Source organism: Acomys russatus, chromosome 24, assembly GCF_903995435.1.
Source record: "Acomys russatus chromosome 24, mAcoRus1.1, whole genome shotgun sequence".
Lineage (NCBI taxonomy): Eukaryota > Metazoa > Chordata > Mammalia > Rodentia > Muridae > Acomys > Acomys russatus.
In genome coordinates, this window is record NC_067160.1 from 25,532,476 (window position 1) to 25,554,421 (window position 21,946).

At 43.5% G+C, this 21,946-nt stretch overlaps 1 protein-coding gene across 11 annotated transcripts in view; it reads left to right on the forward strand.

The window, feature by feature from the left end:
- Positions 1-6,795, forward strand: part of Rbms1 (RNA binding motif single stranded interacting protein 1) — a 220,944-nt gene extending 214,149 nt beyond the window's left edge. For 10 of the 11 annotated variants that reach the window (XM_051166384.1, XM_051166389.1, XM_051166390.1 and 7 more), the window contains 4 exons: positions 2,165-2,275; positions 2,983-3,063; positions 4,986-5,070; positions 5,792-6,795. In XM_051166384.1, the coding sequence (XP_051022341.1) occupies positions 2,165-2,275; positions 2,983-3,063; positions 4,986-5,063 (270 nt within the window). In that variant the 3' untranslated portion in view covers positions 5,064-5,070; positions 5,792-6,795. The remainder of the gene's footprint in view (positions 1-2,164; positions 2,276-2,982; positions 3,064-4,985; positions 5,071-5,791) is intronic. The other variant, XM_051166391.1, reaches the window with a different exon arrangement.
- Positions 6,796-21,946: the final 15,151 nt, after the last annotated feature.

Here is a 21,946-nt window from a genome sequence, read left to right on the forward strand (position 1 = left end):
TTGTTAGGAAATTTTAACTCACCATTGACTTAAAACGAATTATTGGTAGATGTTAAGAATTGAAAAATACATCCTATTTCCTACGCAAGACAGTTCATAGGATACCATTGAGTGACTAAATATTTTGCAGTACATAGAAAGAAACGGCTCTTCCTTTTTATATTCTTTGTAGTTCAGACATAAAGTTCAGGTCCAGGCCGAGCCTTTCGTCTGGGTCACTTAGCCTATCTGTGGAACGGATATGCAGAAGGGAAACAGTGCTTTTTCTAAATAACAAATATGATTTCTTCATCAATTTCAGCATTTATTATCCTAAGATGCATTGCATCTTTTTAAATATTATGCTAGGCCTTTTTATATAGTCTGTGTCTTTCAAACATACACAAAATCCGGTTTGTTCAATTTTAAAAATAACAGCCAAAACTAAAAACAATTGTATAGAACAAACTCAGACTAACATTGCCCACCACACACTCGCCACAAAAAGACCACAGTTTTTAGCCCTTTGGTTTCTAGTTACCAGTGCAAAATAGTCATTCTCATATGCAGGATAAACCACAGCATTTAGAATGCAAGAACCAGATAATTTGTTTAGGAAAAGAGCTCAGCTCTTGGCTTTAAAATGACGCAAGGAGTTGTCTCATGCATGGCTCCTCTACAGTGGACACTGCAGCGTGAGACAAACAGCTGAACAGGAGGTGCCAAGGCACCCTTTCAGACACAATAAAACGTGCTGTGTGCCTGTTCTTGTGCATCCATACATTCATAAACCCACACATGCTACAAGTGGATGTCCGTGGCACCGATCCACACATTCCCAGGACAGTCTATGCCCCAATGCTTCATGGTTGATTTGGAAGGCTGGAAGTCAGCCCACTCTTAAATCTGGGGACTCCTTAGTATATAGGAGGTACCTGTAGGTGAGGAAGGAAGATGAAAACCCCTCCCCTATAATCTAGACTTCTAATAATACTTATTACCCTGTGCTTTTTGATGATATACCTTAAAAATGAATTGTATCCTTTGTCTTTCCTTTTGGTGACTTTTAGAGGCAAGCACTGCATATATTTTAATTGAACTCTGGGAAGACCTGGGTTACTGTTCCCCATCCAGATTCATACTAAATGAAATATCTGTTTGGACCCTGTACTGGTGCCTGGTTATCAGTAAATACCAATGTGTTTGGGGGCCATCAGCTACAGTGATCCCAAAACATGTTTTCATAGTTATGGAGAAGGGCGGAGTAGTTGCCTGCTGTAACAACCGGGTGATTGCAAAAATGAGAGGAGTGGTAAAGTCCGTTGATTATGTGGAAGAGTTTTGACAGGTGTCCAAACAACTCAAGTTTGGTTGCTATCTGGTTAATAGACCATGATCTAGCTATTAAAATGGATGACAGCAAGGCAGTTACAGTTTCCAGTAGAAAGCTAAGTTAAGAACAAGAACCCAAAGTAGGAAATCACTCATATTCTCTGATGGAGAACTCAGCTTTCAGTTAGATGCTGCGAACCGATTTTTATGAGAGGTTTTTTTTTCCCCTCTTTTCCTTTCCTCTGTTTTCTTACATACGTTTAATTTGATTTTTAATGGCAGAATTTTTCCAAGCAAAATAAGTGAACGTAGAACTGGAGTGGAATTACTAATCCTAACTTAATTGGCTTCCCAGACATAGAACAGGAAGTTCTGAGAAATACCCAGTACATGAAGAACGTATTCTTGGACCTACCTACATAATCTTAAACCAGATGACTTTCTATAAAACAAGAGGCTATGTTGATTTTGTTATTTTGTGGCTGTAGAAAACAAAAGCTTCTCCTGCCTCCCCTCCTCCTTTTTTTTTTTTTTTAACACTTGGTGGCTCTTGCAGCCACAATAGTCCTCGGTTTGTTTCATATTACTGCCCTTCCTGCTGGGTTAGCTGGCTAAGCCAAGCTGAACACAGGGATTTCTGAGGAATGGAATAACAGCACTGTTTTCTCTACCTCGGCTATGAAAGTTTCAGGAAAGCAGCCTGGAAGATTTGGAGTAGTTGCTTGGGAGCCCTCCTCCAAGTTTGAGAGAGGTTATGTTTGCCTTAACAAAGGGTTTTCCTTTGCAGATTGTAACTACCGCATCTTAATTCTCCCTCAATTTGTCTTTTGTCATTCTTCTCTCCCTTTTCCAGGGTGCCGTGCTAACTCCCTCAATGGAACACACCATGTCACTACAACCCGCTTCTATGATCAGCCCTCTGGCCCAGCAGATGAGTCATCTGTCACTAGGCAGCACAGGAACAGTAGGTGGCAAGTTAATATCCTGTGTTTCTGCAAATAGGAAAGTGAATTAAAGAAGTCCGTGTCATCCCTAGTGAAAGTACAGGCTTAGGGGTGACAATGGTTGTGTCTGACCTCCCTGCCTAGCTGGCAGTCATTGCCTTCCACAAAGAAAGACAGCACTCAGAAAATTCTTGATTAGTTGGTGCCCTGCAAGTCCATCTCTGGATGCCTCTCACTCACCCACATAGCACCACAGTGCAGCTTTTATAACCTGTGTTACAAGGTACAGGTCAGAAAGTGAAAGACACACGTGTACATGGCAGGTAGGCAGGCAGTTTCTCCTCACCTGTTCCTCTTTCACGCACGGTTGCAGCACTGAATTGCAGCTTTCATACGGACTTGTTTTCCTATACTCCAGGGGACGGGCTGGGTTATAAGGCTGAGTTAGTACAAGACCCAACTAGCAACTTGTTACTTGTAGAGTTTAGAATATAAAAGATGGACAACGGCTTATGTCTGTGGAGGCCAAAAGAGCCGTGTGTTTTCCCTCTTAATCTGAGAGCCAGCGACAGCTTTTTGTGAAGCTGAGTCCAGGACAGTACACAACCCAGCAGAAGTAGGCCACAAACCTCACTGCTTTATATCTGTCTTGCCACCACTACCACCCCAGTAATCTGAATTTGGCATGGCCTGCCTCTGCATTCCCTGACTACTTTCTCCTTTTCAGTACATGCCTGCGACATCAGCCATGCAAGGAGCCTACTTGCCACAGTATACACACATGCAGACTGCAGCTGTTCCTGTTGAGGTTGGTATAGAGCATCCTGTGGCCACTGTGGCCATGGGTAGTTTTACGTCTGAGTCATTTAGATAGAACAACAAAAAACATTTATCAAGAGCCAAATATTTTATCAGGACATAGTGGCGTATGCCTGTAGTCTCAGCACCAGAGAGGCTAAGGCCAGCATAGGCTACATAGCCAGACCATCCTTCAGAAAAGAAAAGGGAAAAAAATTCAAACATTTATATAAATGGGTCTAGAAAGAGTGTGTGCTTAGTATTATCTTTTGACTGTAAAATTGTCTGTATGCAAATTAATACAGGAACATCTGGACCACATCTCATTCCCAGACTTCCCCAAATAACTTTCCAGGCTTAAAGCACACTTCCCACCACTTCAAGGCTCTGTCTTGTTACCCCTGAAATGATATTTACAGGCACATTAAGATAAAATTGGAAGCCGGGCGTGATGGCATGTGCCTATAATCCCAGCTCTTGGGAGGCAGAAGCAGGCAGACAGCTGTGAGTTCGAGGCCAGCCTGGTCTACAAAGACTGCCAGGACAGCCAAGGCTACATAGAGAAACCCTGTCTTGAAAAAAAACAATTGGAGTTTGCCATTCTGGTCCTAAGGATTGAATCAATGGTAATAATTCTTGAAAGAAACTGGTCATAATTCAGATAACAGGGAAAGAAAAACTTGTGTTTGTAATTGGTAACAAGCATGAAGACCCATACCTGGTTTTATAGCTAACTACTCTTGGTTATTTTGGGGGATATATATTGCATTTGAAGAAGTCTGATACCTGAATTATGGTTGGACAGGAAACATAGCATTTTTGTGAAAGGCTCCTCAAGAATCCAAGGGCGTTCTCGGTTCCAGTATCTTACTGGACCCAGAGGGTCCCGAGAAGTATGGTGGTATTATTTGCATGATCATACAACTTTGAACAACCACAGCTGCCTGAGCCCACAGCTTGTTTTTAATCTTTTTAAAAAGATTTATTTATTTATTATTATGTATACAGCGCACTGCCTGCATGTATATCTGCATGTCAGAAGAGGGCATCAGATCACATTATAGATGTTTGTGTGCCACCATGTGGTTGCTGGGAATTGAACTCAGGACCGCTGGAAGAGCAGCCAGTGCTCTTAGCCTCTGAGCCATCTCTCCAGCCCGAGCCCACAGCTTTTATATGCAGCCTCCTCCTCTGAAGCAACAGAAAACAAAAATTTTCTCTAACTACCTCATCAAAGCTGACCTATAGCTTTTCAAACACAGTTTGAACTGAGACAAGGCAAAATAGCCAAACTATTTTGTTTGGGTTTTGTTTGTTTGTTTGTTTGTTTTGTTTTATTATTGATTTATTCTTATTTTAGTAGAGGTTCAGCCAAGGCCTCTGACATACCAGAGAAGTGCTCTGCTGCTGAGCTATGTTTGTGTCCCTTTTAAAGTCTTGGGCCAGGCAAGCTGTGAACCTGCAGCCTTCTGCCCTACCTCCCAAGTGGCTGAGATAACATCCTTGCACTACCACCAGGCCCTGCTTCCATTTACTGAGTTGACTCACGGTTTTAAGATATAAATATTAGAACGTTTGGTTGTGAGGTGCCTTCTTGGGGTGGGCCTGTGACCTTCACCATATGCACACATATGTCTCAGACTCTAAAATCTGAAAATACAGAATTACAAACTAGATCTGACTCCAGGGAGATGGAGCCAAGAGATTTCTTTGATCAATATTTAAGTTAAACATTTAGACGGGAGGTTCTTAGGGTCTGTCATATTTCAGCTGCATTAGGGCAGTCAGTGATTAGCCTTAAAAGCTCATTTGACTCGAAGAAATTCACTTTGAAGAGTGTTTGTTTAAAGGTTTATGTCCTTGGACTCAGGCCTCAGCAGCAGAGTTAAGACTCGATTGCTAACTTATCTCTTGTCTTCTGCTCTGTTGTAGGAAGCAAGTGGCCAGCAGCAGGTGGCTGTGGAGACGTCTAATGACCATTCTCCATATACCTTTCAACCCAATAAGTAACTGTGAGGTATGAGGGGAAGTCTCTATGACTGCAGGGCTCAGATGAGGCAGTCTGGGGTAACCTTTGTCAAATGATGCTTGGAATAACTCAGATTTAATATGTTTGTGAACGTAAAGATTTTCTCTAGGTAACGAACAACGCTTACGTTGAAATAAAATCTATTTTTCCTCTACCTCCGAATTCATAAAATCTAAAGCATCATAGAACATTCGGTTCCAAAAATTTCCTGCGGTAGAAGCATCATCTATCATATTCCTTAAATACCGACTAAGGAAGATACAGCTAAGATGTTGCCTAACCAAATCTCACAAGCTCTGCAGCATCTTGACTATGTATTCAGACTGTTAGCATCCTTGGAGCAAAAGATTGTATTACCAGCTCTCACTGGAGCCACAAATGTCAAACTTCTCTTTACCATGCATATTTTAGTAAAATGGTTATGTGGGATCCAGTTTCGGGATCGTCCTGAGTTGGTATCATCGAGTCACCCTCTGAGACCGCTGAGGAGTTGGCTCTGGCTTCCTCGGGAAAGGAAGACTTTTTGCAAGGCCCAGATTTGAAAGGTGGACTCCAAGGAATGTAAAGTGACCCTCAGGTCCCCAGTTTATGTCCCTCAGTCTGCTACCATGGATGAGCACAATCTTCATCTCTTTAAAACCATGACAAAGCCCTGCCATTGTGTTTATTAAGTCAGCAAAGACATTGGTGTTTTGTTTTTCTCTTCCAGATGTACTGGAGCGAGTTCTTACAAGAAGAGGGTGTGAAGGCTGAACAATCATGGATTTTTCTGATCAATTGTGCTTTAGGAAATTATTGACAGTTTTGCACAGGTTCTTGAAAACGTTATTTATAATGAAATCAACTAAAACTATTTTTGCTATAAGTTCTATAAGGTGCATAAAACCCTTAAATTCATCTAGTAGCTGTTCCCCTGAACAGGTTTATTTTAGTAAAAAACAAAAACAAAAAAACAAACAAAAAAAAACAAAAAAAAATCAAAGATTTTTATCAAATATAATGATGCAAAAAAGGAAAAAAAAAAAGAGAGAAAAAGAAAATGTCAATTTTCTGGGTATGCACAAAGAGACCACGAAGACTTATCCAAGTGCATGACCGGATTTTTGCAGTTTTGTTCAATTTGTGTTTAATTTGTCTTTTTTTTTTTCAGCTGTATGAAATGGGCTTTCTGAAGTTTCAGTTGTCTGACTTCACCCCATGGTGTTCTGTGCTGGCCGTGCGAGTGTCGCTGTGACTCAGTGTTGCCCTCGGTGTCTTTTCTTAGCTTTCCATTTTTCTTTCGACGTAGCGTCAAGTGTCTTATCCTTTTCTATGAATTCCAATTTGCCTTAACTCTTTAGATGCTGTAGCTGTTTCAGTAAAGTTAGTTCAAACTAATGATGTAGACTGCTTTGACCAAATGGGCTGGTCCATTACGCCTTGTAAAACAGCAGCATAGGGCTTTTAAAAGGTAGTCAATAAAAGTTGCTGAAATTTTGGCTTTTTTAAATATGTAGTAGGTGTTTTTAATGATTTTTTTTTTTCATATAATGTGTAAGGTAGTGATGTGCAAGAAGAGAGAACTGTTTTGTGTGAAACACATTTTCTGACTGGGGGACTTTTAATGGGGTAAATCGTTTGTAAAGGCTGTACACCGACAGTTTCCTCTGATAGTTTGACCGATTTAGGATTTCTGCTGTATGATGCAATGTAAAGTCTTTTTTGCCTTTTTTTTTTTTTTTCAGGATAAAAAACAAACAAACAAACAAACAAACTTACGATGTTCTAGATTTAGCGTAGGTAGCTTTGGGGGTGGGGGCGGGGGAGGGGAGTCACCGAATGTTTTGTCCTTTATACTGATAGTGCTTTAGAATGAGAGTCACGCCTGTGATCTGGCAAACCGAGGGGGGGGGAGGGGAATGTTGCTGTTGAAACTAAATGGCAGAAGCTGAAAAATAAGGATTTCTCTTCAAACCTAAGCTGAGATAAGAACAGAAACAAAACGATTGGCTACTAGCTCTGGCGTGCGCTTGCACGCTGGCGTGTGCTTGCACGCTCGCGCGCTCTCTTCTATATTAGGTAAATTTGGAAAACTTAAAAATTTACTTGGCACTTTCAAAGGTAACTTCACCAAAGACGGAAGAGCCAGTAGCCAGTAGTTCCCACCTTGTCTCAGCGTCATATATCTTGTCTGCTCTTTCTTTTTTGCCGGACCAGTTTGCGGTTAGGAGAATGTGCCTTTTTTGTACCTTTGCATTAGGTTTTATAATTTTAACTGATGTATGGACTCACAGAGACAAACTTAAAAAAAAAAAAAAAGCATGAAGGAAGATTTGAATCCAAGCAGTGCCACACTTCATGTCATCACTACAGGTGTTCAAGTGTAAAGAAAACCAACTTTGAAACTATGAAATTCCTGATTCATAAATAGTTATTTCTACTTTAGTACATATGGGATAACTCACTGTTATTGATGCTCTTTTATTAAGGCAGTTGCATACGTTTTAAAAGCAATGGTAAATTAAGTTGTCTTCCAGAACTGTGTACTTGTCTGGTCAGCTCTGTATGATCAGTTATCTACCTCAGAGGCTATTTTTCTTTTGTGCTGGGACAGGTTGCTGGCCCTCCCTGTTTCCACCGACCAAATCCTCCTAGCTCGGGAGCTAGGGCTGAGCAGTTGTTTCTTTTTGAGTATTTTTTAGTTCTTAAATTTTATTGCTTGTATTTGATTATCGATGTCAGTGACATTTCATAGTTTCAAAAGTCCTTGCTGCTCTGAAAGTGTAGATTCTAGTGAAAATTACATAGTCATAAAAGAAATGTGTTTTTATTTTTGTTCTTTTTTTTTTTTTAAGAAGTTGTGGTATTATTGGTCCTACGCTCCCTAAAACATTCTGCTTTGTGGAAGTCCAGACTGAAGGCAGCGCCCTCCGTGTGTACCTAGTATGTTTATCAGCCCGGGCCTCTCACTACTTGATAGTTTTTCCATTAGTTAAGACAGAATGTTGACAGCTCAGTCAGTAGGGGAGGGGGAATCTGCTGCTAGGTATGCCTGAACTAAGTGCCAAGGTCGTCTGGGTCAGATTTGGGAAACAACCTCTGTACATATGAAAGAAAAAAAAAATCAGTTAAACATCACATAGTAGACAGCCATTAAATTATAAAAAAAAAAATTAATTTATGAAGAAAGACCTTTTGTACAGATTGAAAAAAAAAGATTTTCATAGAGATATCTATATGATCAAGAGAGTTAATTTTTTATTTTTGTTCTACTAGTGCTACATACTTGCCAGTGGTGACTTATTTACCGGTTCAAGATGACTCTGTAGTTTTCTTTCCTAGGACTTGTTAAAACGCCAAAAGACATTTTTGAACTGTACATTTGACCAGATTGTTAGCTTTTTCTGTTTTATTTCTTTTGAGAACCTTTGAATAAAAACATCTGAAACTTTATTCTTCTGTCAGTTTTTTTTTTTTAAGTAGATTAAGCACACGTCAAAACTTCATCTCAGTTCTGACCTCACTCTTCAGCATGGTAGATTGGTTCAGAAGTTGATTGAAAATTACATCATATTCCGCATGCACTGAAAATGCATTTTCTCCCCTCTCCCCACCCCCCCCCCCCCGCAGTGGTTGCTGCTTGTTTAAATCTGTGACGTGATCTTAGATGTTCACAATTTCACCTTGGCATAAGTCCAGCCCAAAGTACCCCACTCTTGGTCTGCTTTGGGGTTTTGGCTTGTTTCATGATATTGGCGACCCTGGGCCTCAGACATCCTAAGCTACCCATTATTTGAAACAAAATAAAGAGACATTTTCCTGTCTGCAGCCAGCACAGATGTGTCAAAATAGCCTTAGCTCATTAAAGCATATCCTTTAAAGGTGGCCTCTTGACTGTTCCCGATAGCAGGCTCCCATGCGACATTCATGGACGCTTGCTTTATTGGAGGCAAAGTGCATGAAATGTTTTAATGTAGTTGATACAGTATTGTCTGTCCATTGGTTCTCTATCATAGTGGTAAGAAGAAGAGAGTTTAAAAAAAAAAGTCCTACTACATTTCTTATTCATTTATCGTGTGTATATTTGGTTTGAAGACTGCTCATGAGCGACAGCTTGTGTAAGTTATCTCTCTACCATTTCTACCATGTGACCCCAGGGATCAAATTCAGATCGTGGAGCTCAATGGCAAGCAGCTTTATTCACTGCACCATCTGGCAGGGCCCCTATTCCTGAGACTCCTACAGTCCATGGATAGGAGGCATTTAGCCCTTTTACTTGGCCCAGCTGGGGAATCCCCTGGCACTGGATGGCTCCTGGAGAAGAGGAAGCATGATCCCTTGGTGCTGGCTAACACTCCAGAGACAAAGATGCCACCACCTAGAAGAAGTAATGGCTGCCTAGGGGTGCGGGTGAGGGCGGCTGGGAGACGGGGACATGGATTTCAGAGTGTGTAGCCAAGCTTCCTAACCACACGCTTATGTGTCCTTGCCTGTGGATGATGGCAAAGGCCAGAGGAAACACTAAGTTAACTGGGCACCTTGGACTTTGTTAACTTTATTTCCTTGTGTTTGTCACAAGTCCCATGAGTATCATCTGACTACATTTAGCGGTATCCCTTGGTGTTCATGGAGGATGGATTCTAGGACTCCACAGATGCCAGGATCCATACACGTTTAAGTCCTTTAAATAATGTTTGCATGTAGCTGCCCCTACAGTTTGAGTCATCGCTAGATCTTTTATTGTTGTTTTGCTTTGTTTCAAGACAGGATTTCTCTGTTACACAGAGCCCTGGCTTGTCCTGGGCTCTGTTTGTAGACCAGGCTGGCCTTGAATTCAGAGATCCACCTGCATCTGCCTCCCAAGTGCTGGGATCAAAGGTGTGGCACCACCACACCTCATCACCAGATCTTGTATGATGCCTTATGTACCATGGGGCTAACAGTTACTACTGTAATGTAATGTTCATTATGTCAGGAAGATGGTCCACACATGTGCAGTGCAAAGGTAGAGCAGTTATTTTCCTTAAATATTTTTCGTTGAGGACTGGTTACTTCTACTCATGCATAATGCATGGATGCAGGGGCTAGCCATTTACAGGAGTCCATGAACACTCCTAGGAACACTACCTAAGTGCAGTTTAGTGACATGGTGGCTCAAAAAAACAAGAGAAGGGGCAGCACTTTTGTAGGCAAACCAAGCTTTTGCTGGAAGGTTAGCTGGTGTCAAGATTACCTTTTAACCTGAGAAGTGGGAATGTGGAGCTGGGGGCTGGAAGAAAGGGAAGCATAGACATGTGCTTGCTGCCTTTGGCGGCATGGGACGGGCTAGAGCCCCGGTCACCCCCAACACCCATGTCCTTCATGAGTGGTGATGCTCTGTATTGTCTAGGGAGTGTGAATATTAGAATTCTACGCCTTGAGTTACATGCAGTATCAATGCCGGGGGAGGGGCGGTGATGCTCCCTAGCCTGTTAGGGGCTGTTGAAATGCTGACACCCGACTGACAGTAACCTCCCCCCACCAGCATAGCCAAAAGGAGAAAGACCCAGTAACACTGCTACAGAGCTCATCAACCTATCACATCTGCCCTCCTCCTCTTTCTACAAAAAGCCTAGGATGACCAGTAATTAGGGGAGGGCAGAGGACTCAGAACTTGGATTTGAGGAAAGCCAGGCCATTTCTTCATCTTAAATCGCAAAGCAGGGAGATAAGCTTCATCTATGGCCGAGAACAGGTGGGTGATCATGCACTCCGTCTCCATGGGTACACTGATCAGAATCTGAGGTCATTGGCACAGCCCGGATGTGGACATTGTGCCCAGCGTATAGGGTGATCAACTGCTCAGGAATGGAGTCTGAATCCTACTCACACCTCCAGAGTGTCTCAGGCATTCAAGCTGTCTCTGTAGGGTAAGATCATGCATGAACTAGAGCTACTAGAGGGAGGATTTTACTGTTTCACCTTCGGTGTGAGCCCAAAAAGTGACCAGACGCAGTACAAACTGCAAGGCCAGCTGCCTGAGAGGGTTTAATGTCTCAGAATGTGTACTGTTTGAATTTAGGCTTCACGATAAGAGCCCAGACACAGTCTTACAGTCTTAGAGATGGGAACAAGTGCTTAAACTGCAGAATGATTTCAGTGGAACTTCTAAGGCTAGAGGATGCCAAGGGACAGAAGAAGCCAAAGGCTTGGCCCAAGCACATCGCTGGGCACCAGAAAGTACCAGCAGGTTTTCGTAACTGCTCTGAATTAAAAGCGGGTGGCATTGGCTTAAACACAAATGCCATTGCTGCTATTAATTCTAAAATATTACTCAAAGGTAAAGATTTGACCATTCATGTGGACACATCATATAGGAGCATAGGCACCCCACACACACAGACACCCTCTGGCACCCCTAAAGCTGTCCCTGCTTGAAAACCTTCAGTGATGCTTTCCCTCACCTCACAGAGCATCTCCTTATAGCAGCCTTCAAACCTGTTGGCCTAGTTAAAACTGTTGCCATTTCACCTCCCAACGTTGGTTCTGCCAACTGGAATAAGCCAGGATTCTGCTCTAGAAGGAGTGAGTCCTTCTAAAGTGTGAACTGTCAGTCAACAGCGCTGGGCTTCTCTGGGCTGAGCACTGAGCGGTCCCTCTCACTGCTCTTTCACCACCTGCCCCCTTTGCTGGCTGCACTCTCCACACCAGCAGCTCACCTTCCCCCATGTACCTCAGCTGACAGCACTCGCTGGGTCACAAGGAGCACCGTCAAGCTTCATGTCCCTGCCCTTCTCAATCCTAAGACACATGAATCATAGTAGATTCTTCAAATTTGCAGCTCAAAAATGTGTGTTGTCTGGGTCACCTCATCCAGCCTGAATTCAAAAGCTGATAGACCATGTTGGGGTCATATACCTGGGAAGCCTGTCCTTTGACAAGAAAATGGAAGAGGAGTGGATTGAGGGTGGGGGTGTTGGGGCAGAGGAGAGGTGGACTGGAGGGACTGGGAAAAGGAGGAAGGGAAACTGGCTAGGATATAATACATGAGAGAAAATTAAAATTGCATTTCTTTGGCTATTTGAAAAGGAGTAGCTATGACTAAAAACATGCAAGGAAGCATTGTGAAGTCATTTTAAAGAGAGCTTCAGGAAGAGTGCTAAGGCTAGAGTGTTCAGTACAGAATTAGAGATAACACATGACCCTAAAGTATGAAATATTGAAGTGTGAAAACTGAGGAGAACATATCTCAGGGTATTTAACAGTGGGTGAGGACATTATGGAAAGGGCTGTGGCACTTTCTTGACGTATTTCTGATTTTTAAAAAACTAGAACATATTCCATAAACAAAAATTTCCAAAGGGATACTTTCAGAACATTTTGAAACTATGCAAAAAGCACTGGGCTCCTAAAATTACAATTTTGGTTTGATTGCCATCATTTAAAAGATGCTGCCCCAGGGCTGGAGAGAGAGCTGTGGCAGCTCTTCCAGAGGATCTAACTTTGGTTCCCAGTGCCCAGATCAGGCAGCTCATAACCATCAGATCCAAGAGATGTACTGCCCTCTGCTGGCCTCTGTGGGCACCAGAATATAGACAAAGATAATTTTTTCTCTTAAGATACTGTTTTAACACATTGGAAAGCAAGATAAAATGACATGATCTGGTTCTAGCCCTTAAGGAACACTTGAGGAGAGATGTTAAGCTGATCTCTTTGAGTGGCAGTGTCACAAAATGTAACAAAAAGCAAGAGCCAATTTAAGATGTTTGTGAGCTCTGTGAGGGACCAAGTCTATGTCAGCATTTCTCCTGAGAGGCACCAGCACAGCTGACGTCTACTCGTTGCTGGTAAGAATCACTCCAGAGCTCTCACCGCTTCCTTGTGAGGCCTCGTGAGGGGTACAGAGACTTGGAGCAGATGTCCGGGAAGTTGATGGTCCTCTGCTGCTCCTGCTCTGAAGATGCCAGTGCAGCAAGAAGACATTATGTTGTCTTCTGGCTTTGTATTTATCCAAGTAGCATATGGGATGCTTTCCACATGGCACTCTGAATTTTTTTAACCATCAGTCATTTGCTCAAGGTATAGGTTGTGAATAAGCAAGTGCTTGTAATAGTTATCGAGTACTTATTTATTGAATAGGTTATTTCTTACAGGGTGTGACAGGACTGTTCTCTGCAAGTGATGCCTGCAGACTCTTACCAGTATGCCGACTTACAGGTTCTAGTCAAACGCCCTTAGGTCATGTACTTCATCCCTCTGAGAGCCCTTTGCTCTGACTTTACACTCACCCTGAAAGCATGCATGAGCTCACAATACTTCTAGTGCCTTGCTGAGCATTTTAAACTACTCTGAGGACACTGTGTACTCCTCACCAGAAGCCACAGCTAAGGGTGTTACTAGACTGCACATTTGGGTAAGTGGCCCTGCCTGTAACCAATGCACTGGAGAGCCAGCAAACAGTGCCTTCTGGTACCAGATGCTGTAGCTTTCCAAGGATTCTCACAAATGGTAGTGCATCTCTGTTTCACCAGCCAACAATCCCTTGAGAGCAGAGGACAGAGAATAGAGGGTCCTGACTGGCCTACTGTCAAACACTGCTAACATTAGTTCTCATTCCTTCTTCCAAGTTAAAGAGCAATTTTTGTTTACCATAATGTATCTCCCTATTGGGATGACATTTGATGTAGTAAACAATCTTTAAAAATTAAAAACACCAAAGTCACAAATACAACACAAAGAACTTCTCTGACTTAAAAGCAAGTTACTGGCCTGTGACTCCACAAAATGGACATTCTATATGGTCACAATCCCACTATGAAAGTAAGGAGGAGAATGTCACCACTGATATAAACCCTCAGACCACAGTCCAGTTTCACCAGTGAGTCTGGTATCATTTCTCGTTGTAAAGAGGGTCAACTGGAGATCACGTGACACACTCAGTTGTCCCATCTTCATTTTCTCTCAGTATGAAGTAGCTCATCTGTCCTTGACATTCATGACTTCAACACAATTGAGGATTATAGGCCAGTCATTTGGGGGCATGTCCAATTGGTACATGACATTTCTGGGTCATCCACCACTGGCAGGATTACCACCCAGTCGAGCTGTGTTCTAGCTGGGTCCCATCAAGAAAGCATGATGTCACTTTGCTTGCTGTCCTGCTTCTCACTTAGGCACAGTGACATCTGCCAGCCATTGTACGGTAAGTTACCCTTTGCGGCTTGGCAGTTAAACAGTGTTTTGCGGGAAGTGCCATGGAAATGGTCTCGTCCTATCTTTCCATTTCCTTGCCTGTATGAAGGCAATTCCAGTTTTCTTATTCTATTCAATGGGTTGTAAGTAGTCACAACCTGTAATCGCCACATTTTCCCAAGTTTGGACAGTGCAGCCAGCTAATGTGTCTTTCAGATATGGCTGGTCATTTTGTAAGCGCTGTCTGCCTTGGCCACTCCCTGCTCCAACTAGAATCATTCGTTTCTCTCAACCTCTTTTCAGTAGAGTTTGGCTTTTCGGTGCTAAGATCTGGGCATGAAGTGTCTGTTCCCAACATGTCACTGTTCCTAATCCTTGACACTGAACAGTGCAGAAGGAGTGTGTACACACGATGGCACACCTGTCTAACTCTGAACACGTGTTGGAGAACACAGGTTCCTATCTGCATCCCTCTGGTTTCAAAACAACACTACAATTCATTCTTCTTTGTTTCTATAGTTTTTTTTCTGACAATCAGAAACCTGGTATCCTTGGGAAACCTGTCCAAATGATCAATCCCTCTGTCTAACCTGGCTCCCGTCTCTGTTACTTCCCAAGTTGCAAGTCTCAGCTGGATCCCTCAGGCTCCAACTCCTCCCCCTGTGGGGCCAGGCTGACAAGGAAGCAACTCCTCATACCCAGAGCAGGAAGCTGGGAGGGGCTCTACCTTACAGTGTCACATGAGTGCCCTCTGGCGTAAGCCAGTCCCCTGAAATCTGCTTATCTCTGGAACTTGGTAAAGGGTGGAAGAGCTAATAAGCAGGAAAGGTGACAGTGGGAAACCCAGAGAGAAAATGTAAACCAAGAATGAGAGCATGGAGGGGAGAGAGAATGGAAACAAAGGAGATGCCAAAGTATGGACTGTGCCAAAGTGCTTGCCAAGATGGAGAACATATGAAAAGTACAGGAAAGAAAAAAGATGCAGTGAGGTGTCGATTCCTGCCAGCTCTCAGAGCTGCAACCTAAACAAGCTCTTAGCCACCAGCTTTGGTGTGAGTTCCATTAAAGGGACAGTCAACATTGCTAAGATACCAGCAGGGAGTTGCCATTTTTGAGACTATAAAGTCAAAACTCACATTGATCTGCAGAGAGACCTGGGCCTCCCAGGAGGTCTCCTGTACCTCCCAGCAAGAACCAACGTCACGGAGTGTAGAGCTATTCCTCACCAGTTGAGCCACTTGATTTAACGTGAGTTGTTTTTCTTAATAGTACAAATTTTATATCTTAATTGTTCCTTGTTGAACTGGGGGATGGGGAAGAGTGAAAATAAAACCAATCTTGAGAATTAGTTTATTTTCGCTTTGTGTGTGTGTGTGTGTGTGTGTGTGTGTGTGTGTGTGTGTGTGTCTGTGTGTGTGTCTATTCAGGTGTGGGTGTGGAGACTAGAAGTCAGCCTCCTGGGAAATAGTTTCTTCCAGTGAAATACGTCTGATCTGGTTGTCATCCCACTAGGCCCTCTGTACAATTCTGGTCATTTGTCTCCACATCCCTCCCTCCCTCGCTCCCTCTTTCCCTCCCTCCCTCCCACTCCAGCTCCCCCTAGTGGCATCTGGTGTTTGCCCCAGTGTCTCCTCCGCTCAGGACCACCCTGCTGTCCATGTCACCGCCTCCTAGAATGCCTTACCCTTGCCACCAGGTCCTTTTGCTAAGTACATTGCATATCTACACCTTATTTTTATATAGTATTGCACTGGACGCCACTTTGTTCTCCATAAGTGTGTGGTTCTCTCCCATTTGAAGTTGCTGTAAACGCACTGGGATGTTCACACTTGTACACACCTCCCGGTATATCTGTGCGCATGTCTCAACAGTGTGTTCATGACTTAAAGGGTGCAAGTGCTAGATCATGGGGCATGCCTAGCATCTGTTTCACAAGATTGTGCAAAATATCTTTAGAATAGTAGTCATTCTAGGGTTAGATACAGTACTTCTCGTTCTTGCAAGAAATGCCTCTTTTTGACATACAGAGAGCCCAGCGATTGGTAACGATGAGCAGTTAACAGGAGGAACCATATCTGGGAGATGGCTAGCCTTCATGTGGGGCATGAAAAAAGGTGCTGAGGCCAAGGTATGGTGACTATAAAGGAGGTCCTATCTGTGGGCATACTTGCTCCCTCTGTGAACACTATGAAAGACCTTCTCCATTACTAAAAAGAAGGGGCCATGTTTGACTAAACATGGACGAACTTCTGGGCTAAGGGGCTCCCCCCGCTCCCGGTACCTCAGCTAATGTCCCAACAGCTTCCAGAGATAGCCACAACAGCTGAAGAGCTGACCAGGCTGCTGCTTGAATAACTTACTGCTCATAGTCCACCCCAACCCCTGGCCTGGGGAAACTCCCCTTGTAGTCTGACAGTGGCTAATAAGGCTCAGCCGGTCTCAGGCTTAAGTCCAAACAAGAGCCTCCACGCTCTAACATTGCCACTGAGCGGATATGATGGTAGAATGTTCTCCTCACTGATTCTTTACTCGTGGTTCAACAGCAGACACAAGTGAGGTTGAGGGAGGCTGGAGAGAGTGTGCCTGGGTATTTTGAGGCTGACAGGTACCCTTTGTCTTCCTCCTTTTCAGCATTGGGAGACTAAAGCCATGTCTTTCTCCTGGGTGTCTTTCCCTTTGCATTGCCACTAATGTTCGGCCACTTATCCACTGAGGGTGAATAAGAGCCCCTGCTCTTAGGATCTCTTATGTCACCTGCCAGAAAACTGTCAGAACAAACACATGACAGTGGCCATGTGAGCTGTGCCTTTGCCATTGGGTGGTGTGCAGCTTTCTCATAAATTACAGGCTGTTTAAATATTAAAACCAACTCAATGCTTTTACCAATAATTATACATTCTTAAAATTAGGTTATCAGAGACTCTAACGAGAAACAGTGATCTAATTAACATTAATTGCTCCCTTTTGGCATAAAATATGCCATATACTTATTTAAGTGCAGGTCATCCAGAAACTGCCAGCCAAAGGAGTTTGAATTATTTAAAAACAAAAACAAGCATGAGAGACTTGTATTGCATTTGCCCATATAGAACTAAAAGGCTACACCTTGAAGAAGACAAGAACACAAAATTCATAGCATCAAAATCTAGTCAGGTTCTTCATTCTGGTGGCCGGATTTATGGCTTCTGGGATATTGTTTATCCACCTCAGGCCATGGTCAGGGTGTTGCACAGCCACACAGGATGCGTCTGGCTAAAGGAGATGAACTTCTGGAAGGTATACACCAAAAGAAAGATTTAAGAACTTTTTCACGTCGGCCCACAAACACAGCCCTTACTCTGATTCTCTCTCACCAGGGCTGGTGCTGCCAATCACGTTCACATTGTGTGCCCCACAAAGCCCACCACTTCACTCAGAACACCCCCATTGTCCCCTCTCTATGTCCACAGTTCACAGTGCTTCTAAACGTGCTTCCTAAGTTCAGCCACAGTGACCATGATGGTTGCTCTTCCATGGCACCTTGCCAGAGACACACACACTGTGAGCGAGTATTTGAGTTAAGTGTCCAGAGTTAACACATGACCAGCACCAACACCACCCACAGGCTGCATTGAAAAGACTGAATAAAGCATGGGGGGAGGGATTGTGAGGAAGGAGCGAGGCGGTTGGACAGCAACATCCATGTTTCCGCATCCCACCTGCCCCAGCTGCCTTAAGCATCTGTACCATGCCTCTCCCACCACAGTGAGGTAGACCCTCAAGCTGTGAGCCAAATAAGCCCCTTCCTGTGGTGGTTTTGGTCAGGTAGCTTGTCTGTATGACAAGAAAAGAACAGCCACCCTGTATGCTGCATATGCTATGCACTCCTACAATTTACTCCCTTCTCTGCATCCCGGAAGACTGACTTCCAGGGCATCATCGGACAGCCTCACTTGCCTCCAGACTTTTATTTGGGTGTATCCAGGAGGAGGCAACAAGAAGCTGCAAGGCGAGTTACAAGAAAGAGAATGACCCGTTAAGACATGGTTGCTCAGGCTCCTTCCCTGTGGGCCACACAGATTAGAGGTGTCCCTGTCAGGGACTAAACTGTACCCCTTCCCATCCTATTCTGAGTTTAATAGCCAGAACACCAGAATATGGCTGCAACTGGAAATAGAACCTAATCGCCAGCACTCCAGAACGAGACTGCAACTAGAATTGGAATGCCGAGTGCCTCAGGCATAGCTACATCTAAAATTGTACTTAACCCTCCAGTATTTCAGGATGCTAAGGCATCTGGAGATAGGCAGATGAGTTAAAGTAAAATTGCTAGCCGTGGCCTTACTCCAAAATAACTACAGGCCTTATAATGCTGGGAAATATGGGTACAGCGACCAAGCACAGTGGATGACCACACCGAGGCACAGGGTGAAGACAATAATAGTGAAGGAATCCTCAGAAGAAACTAATTTGTCAGAGCCTTAATCTTGGGGCTCCAGGTCTTTCTTCCAGAATTTCAGGAAAATCTGTTTCTGCTGCTTAAGCATCAATGTTTGGGTAATCTGAGCAGCTAAGACAGCTCCTGTAATGTAACCAAGGCCACATGCACTGGTCACAGGTTCTTCAAGTGGCCTCTTCCGTTTTCCCCTTCATGTTTGAGGAGGGCAGTAGATTGCTTCCTGTTCCCTGTTGCTTCCTGCCAGTGTTGCTTTCTCTGAACTGGGCCTGGCCTCGGTAGCTGCCTTCATTCACCTGACTTCACTTGCCATGTTTCTGCAGTGCATCTGATGTCACTTGCAGGGACACACGTTCATTCTGTCCCCACCACAGCTGCCTATGCTGTTCCTAAATGCAAGTTCCCTGTCACAAGAAGACAGACCAGCCCACCGAGGAAGCACCGGCTTCTCCACATTACTGACGACAAGAATTTTTTTTTAAGAACACACAATAGAGCACTTAGTTTTGCAAAAATAGAGGCTCATAGTCTGCTCTGGGCCAGAAATGATGACATTGTATCTGCTGTGAAAAAGAGAGAGAGAGAGAGAGAAAGATGGAGAAAACACTCTGAAGAAGGCTACTTTGCTTGTCTGTTTATTTACATGGAGCCGGGTATTGAACCCACAGCCTCGGGTATGGGAAGGATACAGGGTTCGCCTTTTCACCACTGTGCACATTTGTTCCTGAAACAATGGTGCCTCTATTAGCGTTTTGGTTACCGTGTGATGGTTTCTGTTAATCGTCAACTCATCAGAATCCAGACTCTCCTGGGAGAGAAGCCTCCAGGCACACCTGGGAGAGATTACCTAGATTAAAGTTGGCCCCTGAGGATGTCAGGGGATTGTCTTGATTATGTTCACTGTTGTGGGAAGACCCCGTCTTAACCGTAGGTGAGATGTCTCCCAAGCAGGGGATCCTGGACTGTATAAGTGCAGGGAAAGGAAACTGGGCAGTAAACACACATTGGATGTCTTGCTTCCTGATTGCAGATTCAAGCTCCTGCCACTGTGGCTTCCCCACCATCAGAGAGTGTGACCTAGAGCTGTCAGCCAAGATAAACTCTCCACAGAGGCGCTTCTGTGAGGGCCTTTTATCACAGCAACAGGGAATAAACTCAGATGGTGACCCAGTACCTGAGAGAAATAGTTTGAAAGAGTAAAGATGTATCTGGGCTCCAAGTATCAGCATCCTTAGCCCATAGTCTGTTCATGCTATGGCTACTACTCGAGGGAAGGCTGAAGACTCTCCTGTTACATGAGCAGCACTAATAGGAAGGGGTTAGGGCAAAGCAGATCCCAGAGACTGCTCCAGTGAGCTTTCTACAACCAGCCTGCACTTCCCAGGGCCAACCATCTCCTAATAGTTTAGTCAAGATTGAATTCACTGATACAATGATCGGCTGAAGCAGGCAAAGCCCTTTGCCTACTGCTTGCATCAAGAACAAAGCTTTCAGTACTCCGAGCCATTTTTACGAAATATTTCATGCCCAAAATAAAAACACCCGTATTCAAAATACTTGAGTCCTGCCAGGGAATGAAGTAGGCTGACTATAAATCTTTACCACTTCTCCCCCTACTCCAAATTAACCCCACCCCCTCACCCCTAAGTCTCATTCCCAGCTCTGCGGCCTCTTCCAATACCAAGTGTCTGTCTCCAGTGGATCACGCTGATCTCTCCTTCTCACCTCCATCTCCAACTCACTGCTTTATCCCAGCCTCCAACTCCAGCAGACACTCCCTGGGAACCCACAGGCCGCACTGACCAGGGAAGCCAGTAGGCTTACTGCAGCTCTTCACCTCTCCCTCCATTCCTTCAAGTCCGATTACCTGGTCTCATCCTCAGCTCTATGGGAGTCCTTCTGCTGTGGCCTCCCCTCATTCTTGGCCCCACTCTTAGGAGATGACTCTGGTGGTATACCCTGCTGTCCTCCAACCTGTGGGCCCCCCAGCCCCCTCATTTTTAGTGTCATCTGCCAATATCCAGAAACACACTTTACCTGGAACCCTCAGCGGCCAAACTGAGGATCCAGAAGACTTTTCTACCAGAAACACACAGCCACCACACTTTTCTGAAAATCAGAGAGGGTAACAGAAACCAAGGAACAAAAAACTTGCCCAATAAGAACAAGACCAGACATCATCACCTGGAAATACAATCTTCCCAATTCCAGATGCCCAAACACCACTGTAAAAACAAAATCAATAACAGCCATCCAGTACAGTATGTCTCCAGTAGAGCCCAGGAACCATATATTCCAACATAGCTTAAGCACAAAATAATAATAATAATAATAATAATAATAATAATAATAATAACAACAACAACAACAACAACAATAATATAACAACAACAACAACACCTTTAAAATAACCTTGATGAACATGACCAATGTCTTTAAAGAGGATATTAATAAATCTCTTAATCTCTGCAGATATAAAGAGTGGAAGCAAATGAATAAGAGTTCAAAACCTGAAAGTGGAAATAGAATTGATAAAGAAAACCCAAACTGAAGGAAATCTGGAAATGAAAAATGTAGGAACTTAAACAAGAACTAAGAGGTAAGTGTCACCAACAGAATACAAGAGATGGAACAGAGAAGCTCAGGCACTGAAGACATGATAGAAAAAATGGATACCTCACTGAAATAAATATTTGTTAAAACAAAAACAAAAACACTGTCACAAAACATGCAGGAAATCTGGGATACTATAAAAAGGCCAATTCTAATAAATATAGCAATAGATGAAGGAGAAGACACTCAGGTTAAAAGCACAGAAAATATTTTCAACAAAATCTTAGAAGAAAAATGTTCTAACCTAAAGAAGGAGATGCCTATCAAGGTATAAGAAGCATACAGAATACCAAATAGACTGGGCCAGAAGAGAAAGTCCCCTTGACACATAGTAATCAAAACACTAACTATATAGAACAAAGAATACTGTCTTAGTTAGGGTTTCTATTGCTATGAAGAGACACCATGACATCTGACCTGGCTCTCCTGCTTTTAGAGACTCTATTGAGAAGTCAGGTGTTATTCTAATAGATCTACCTTTATATGTTACTTGCTCTTTTTCCCTTACAGTTTTTAATACACAACCTACCTAAACTTATGGGACACAATAAAGATAAGTTCTAACAGACAAGTTCACAGCACTCAGAACCTACATTAAAAAAAAAAAAGAAGAAGAAGAAGAAGAAGTGGAGCCATCTCATAATAGTAACTTAACAGCATACTTGA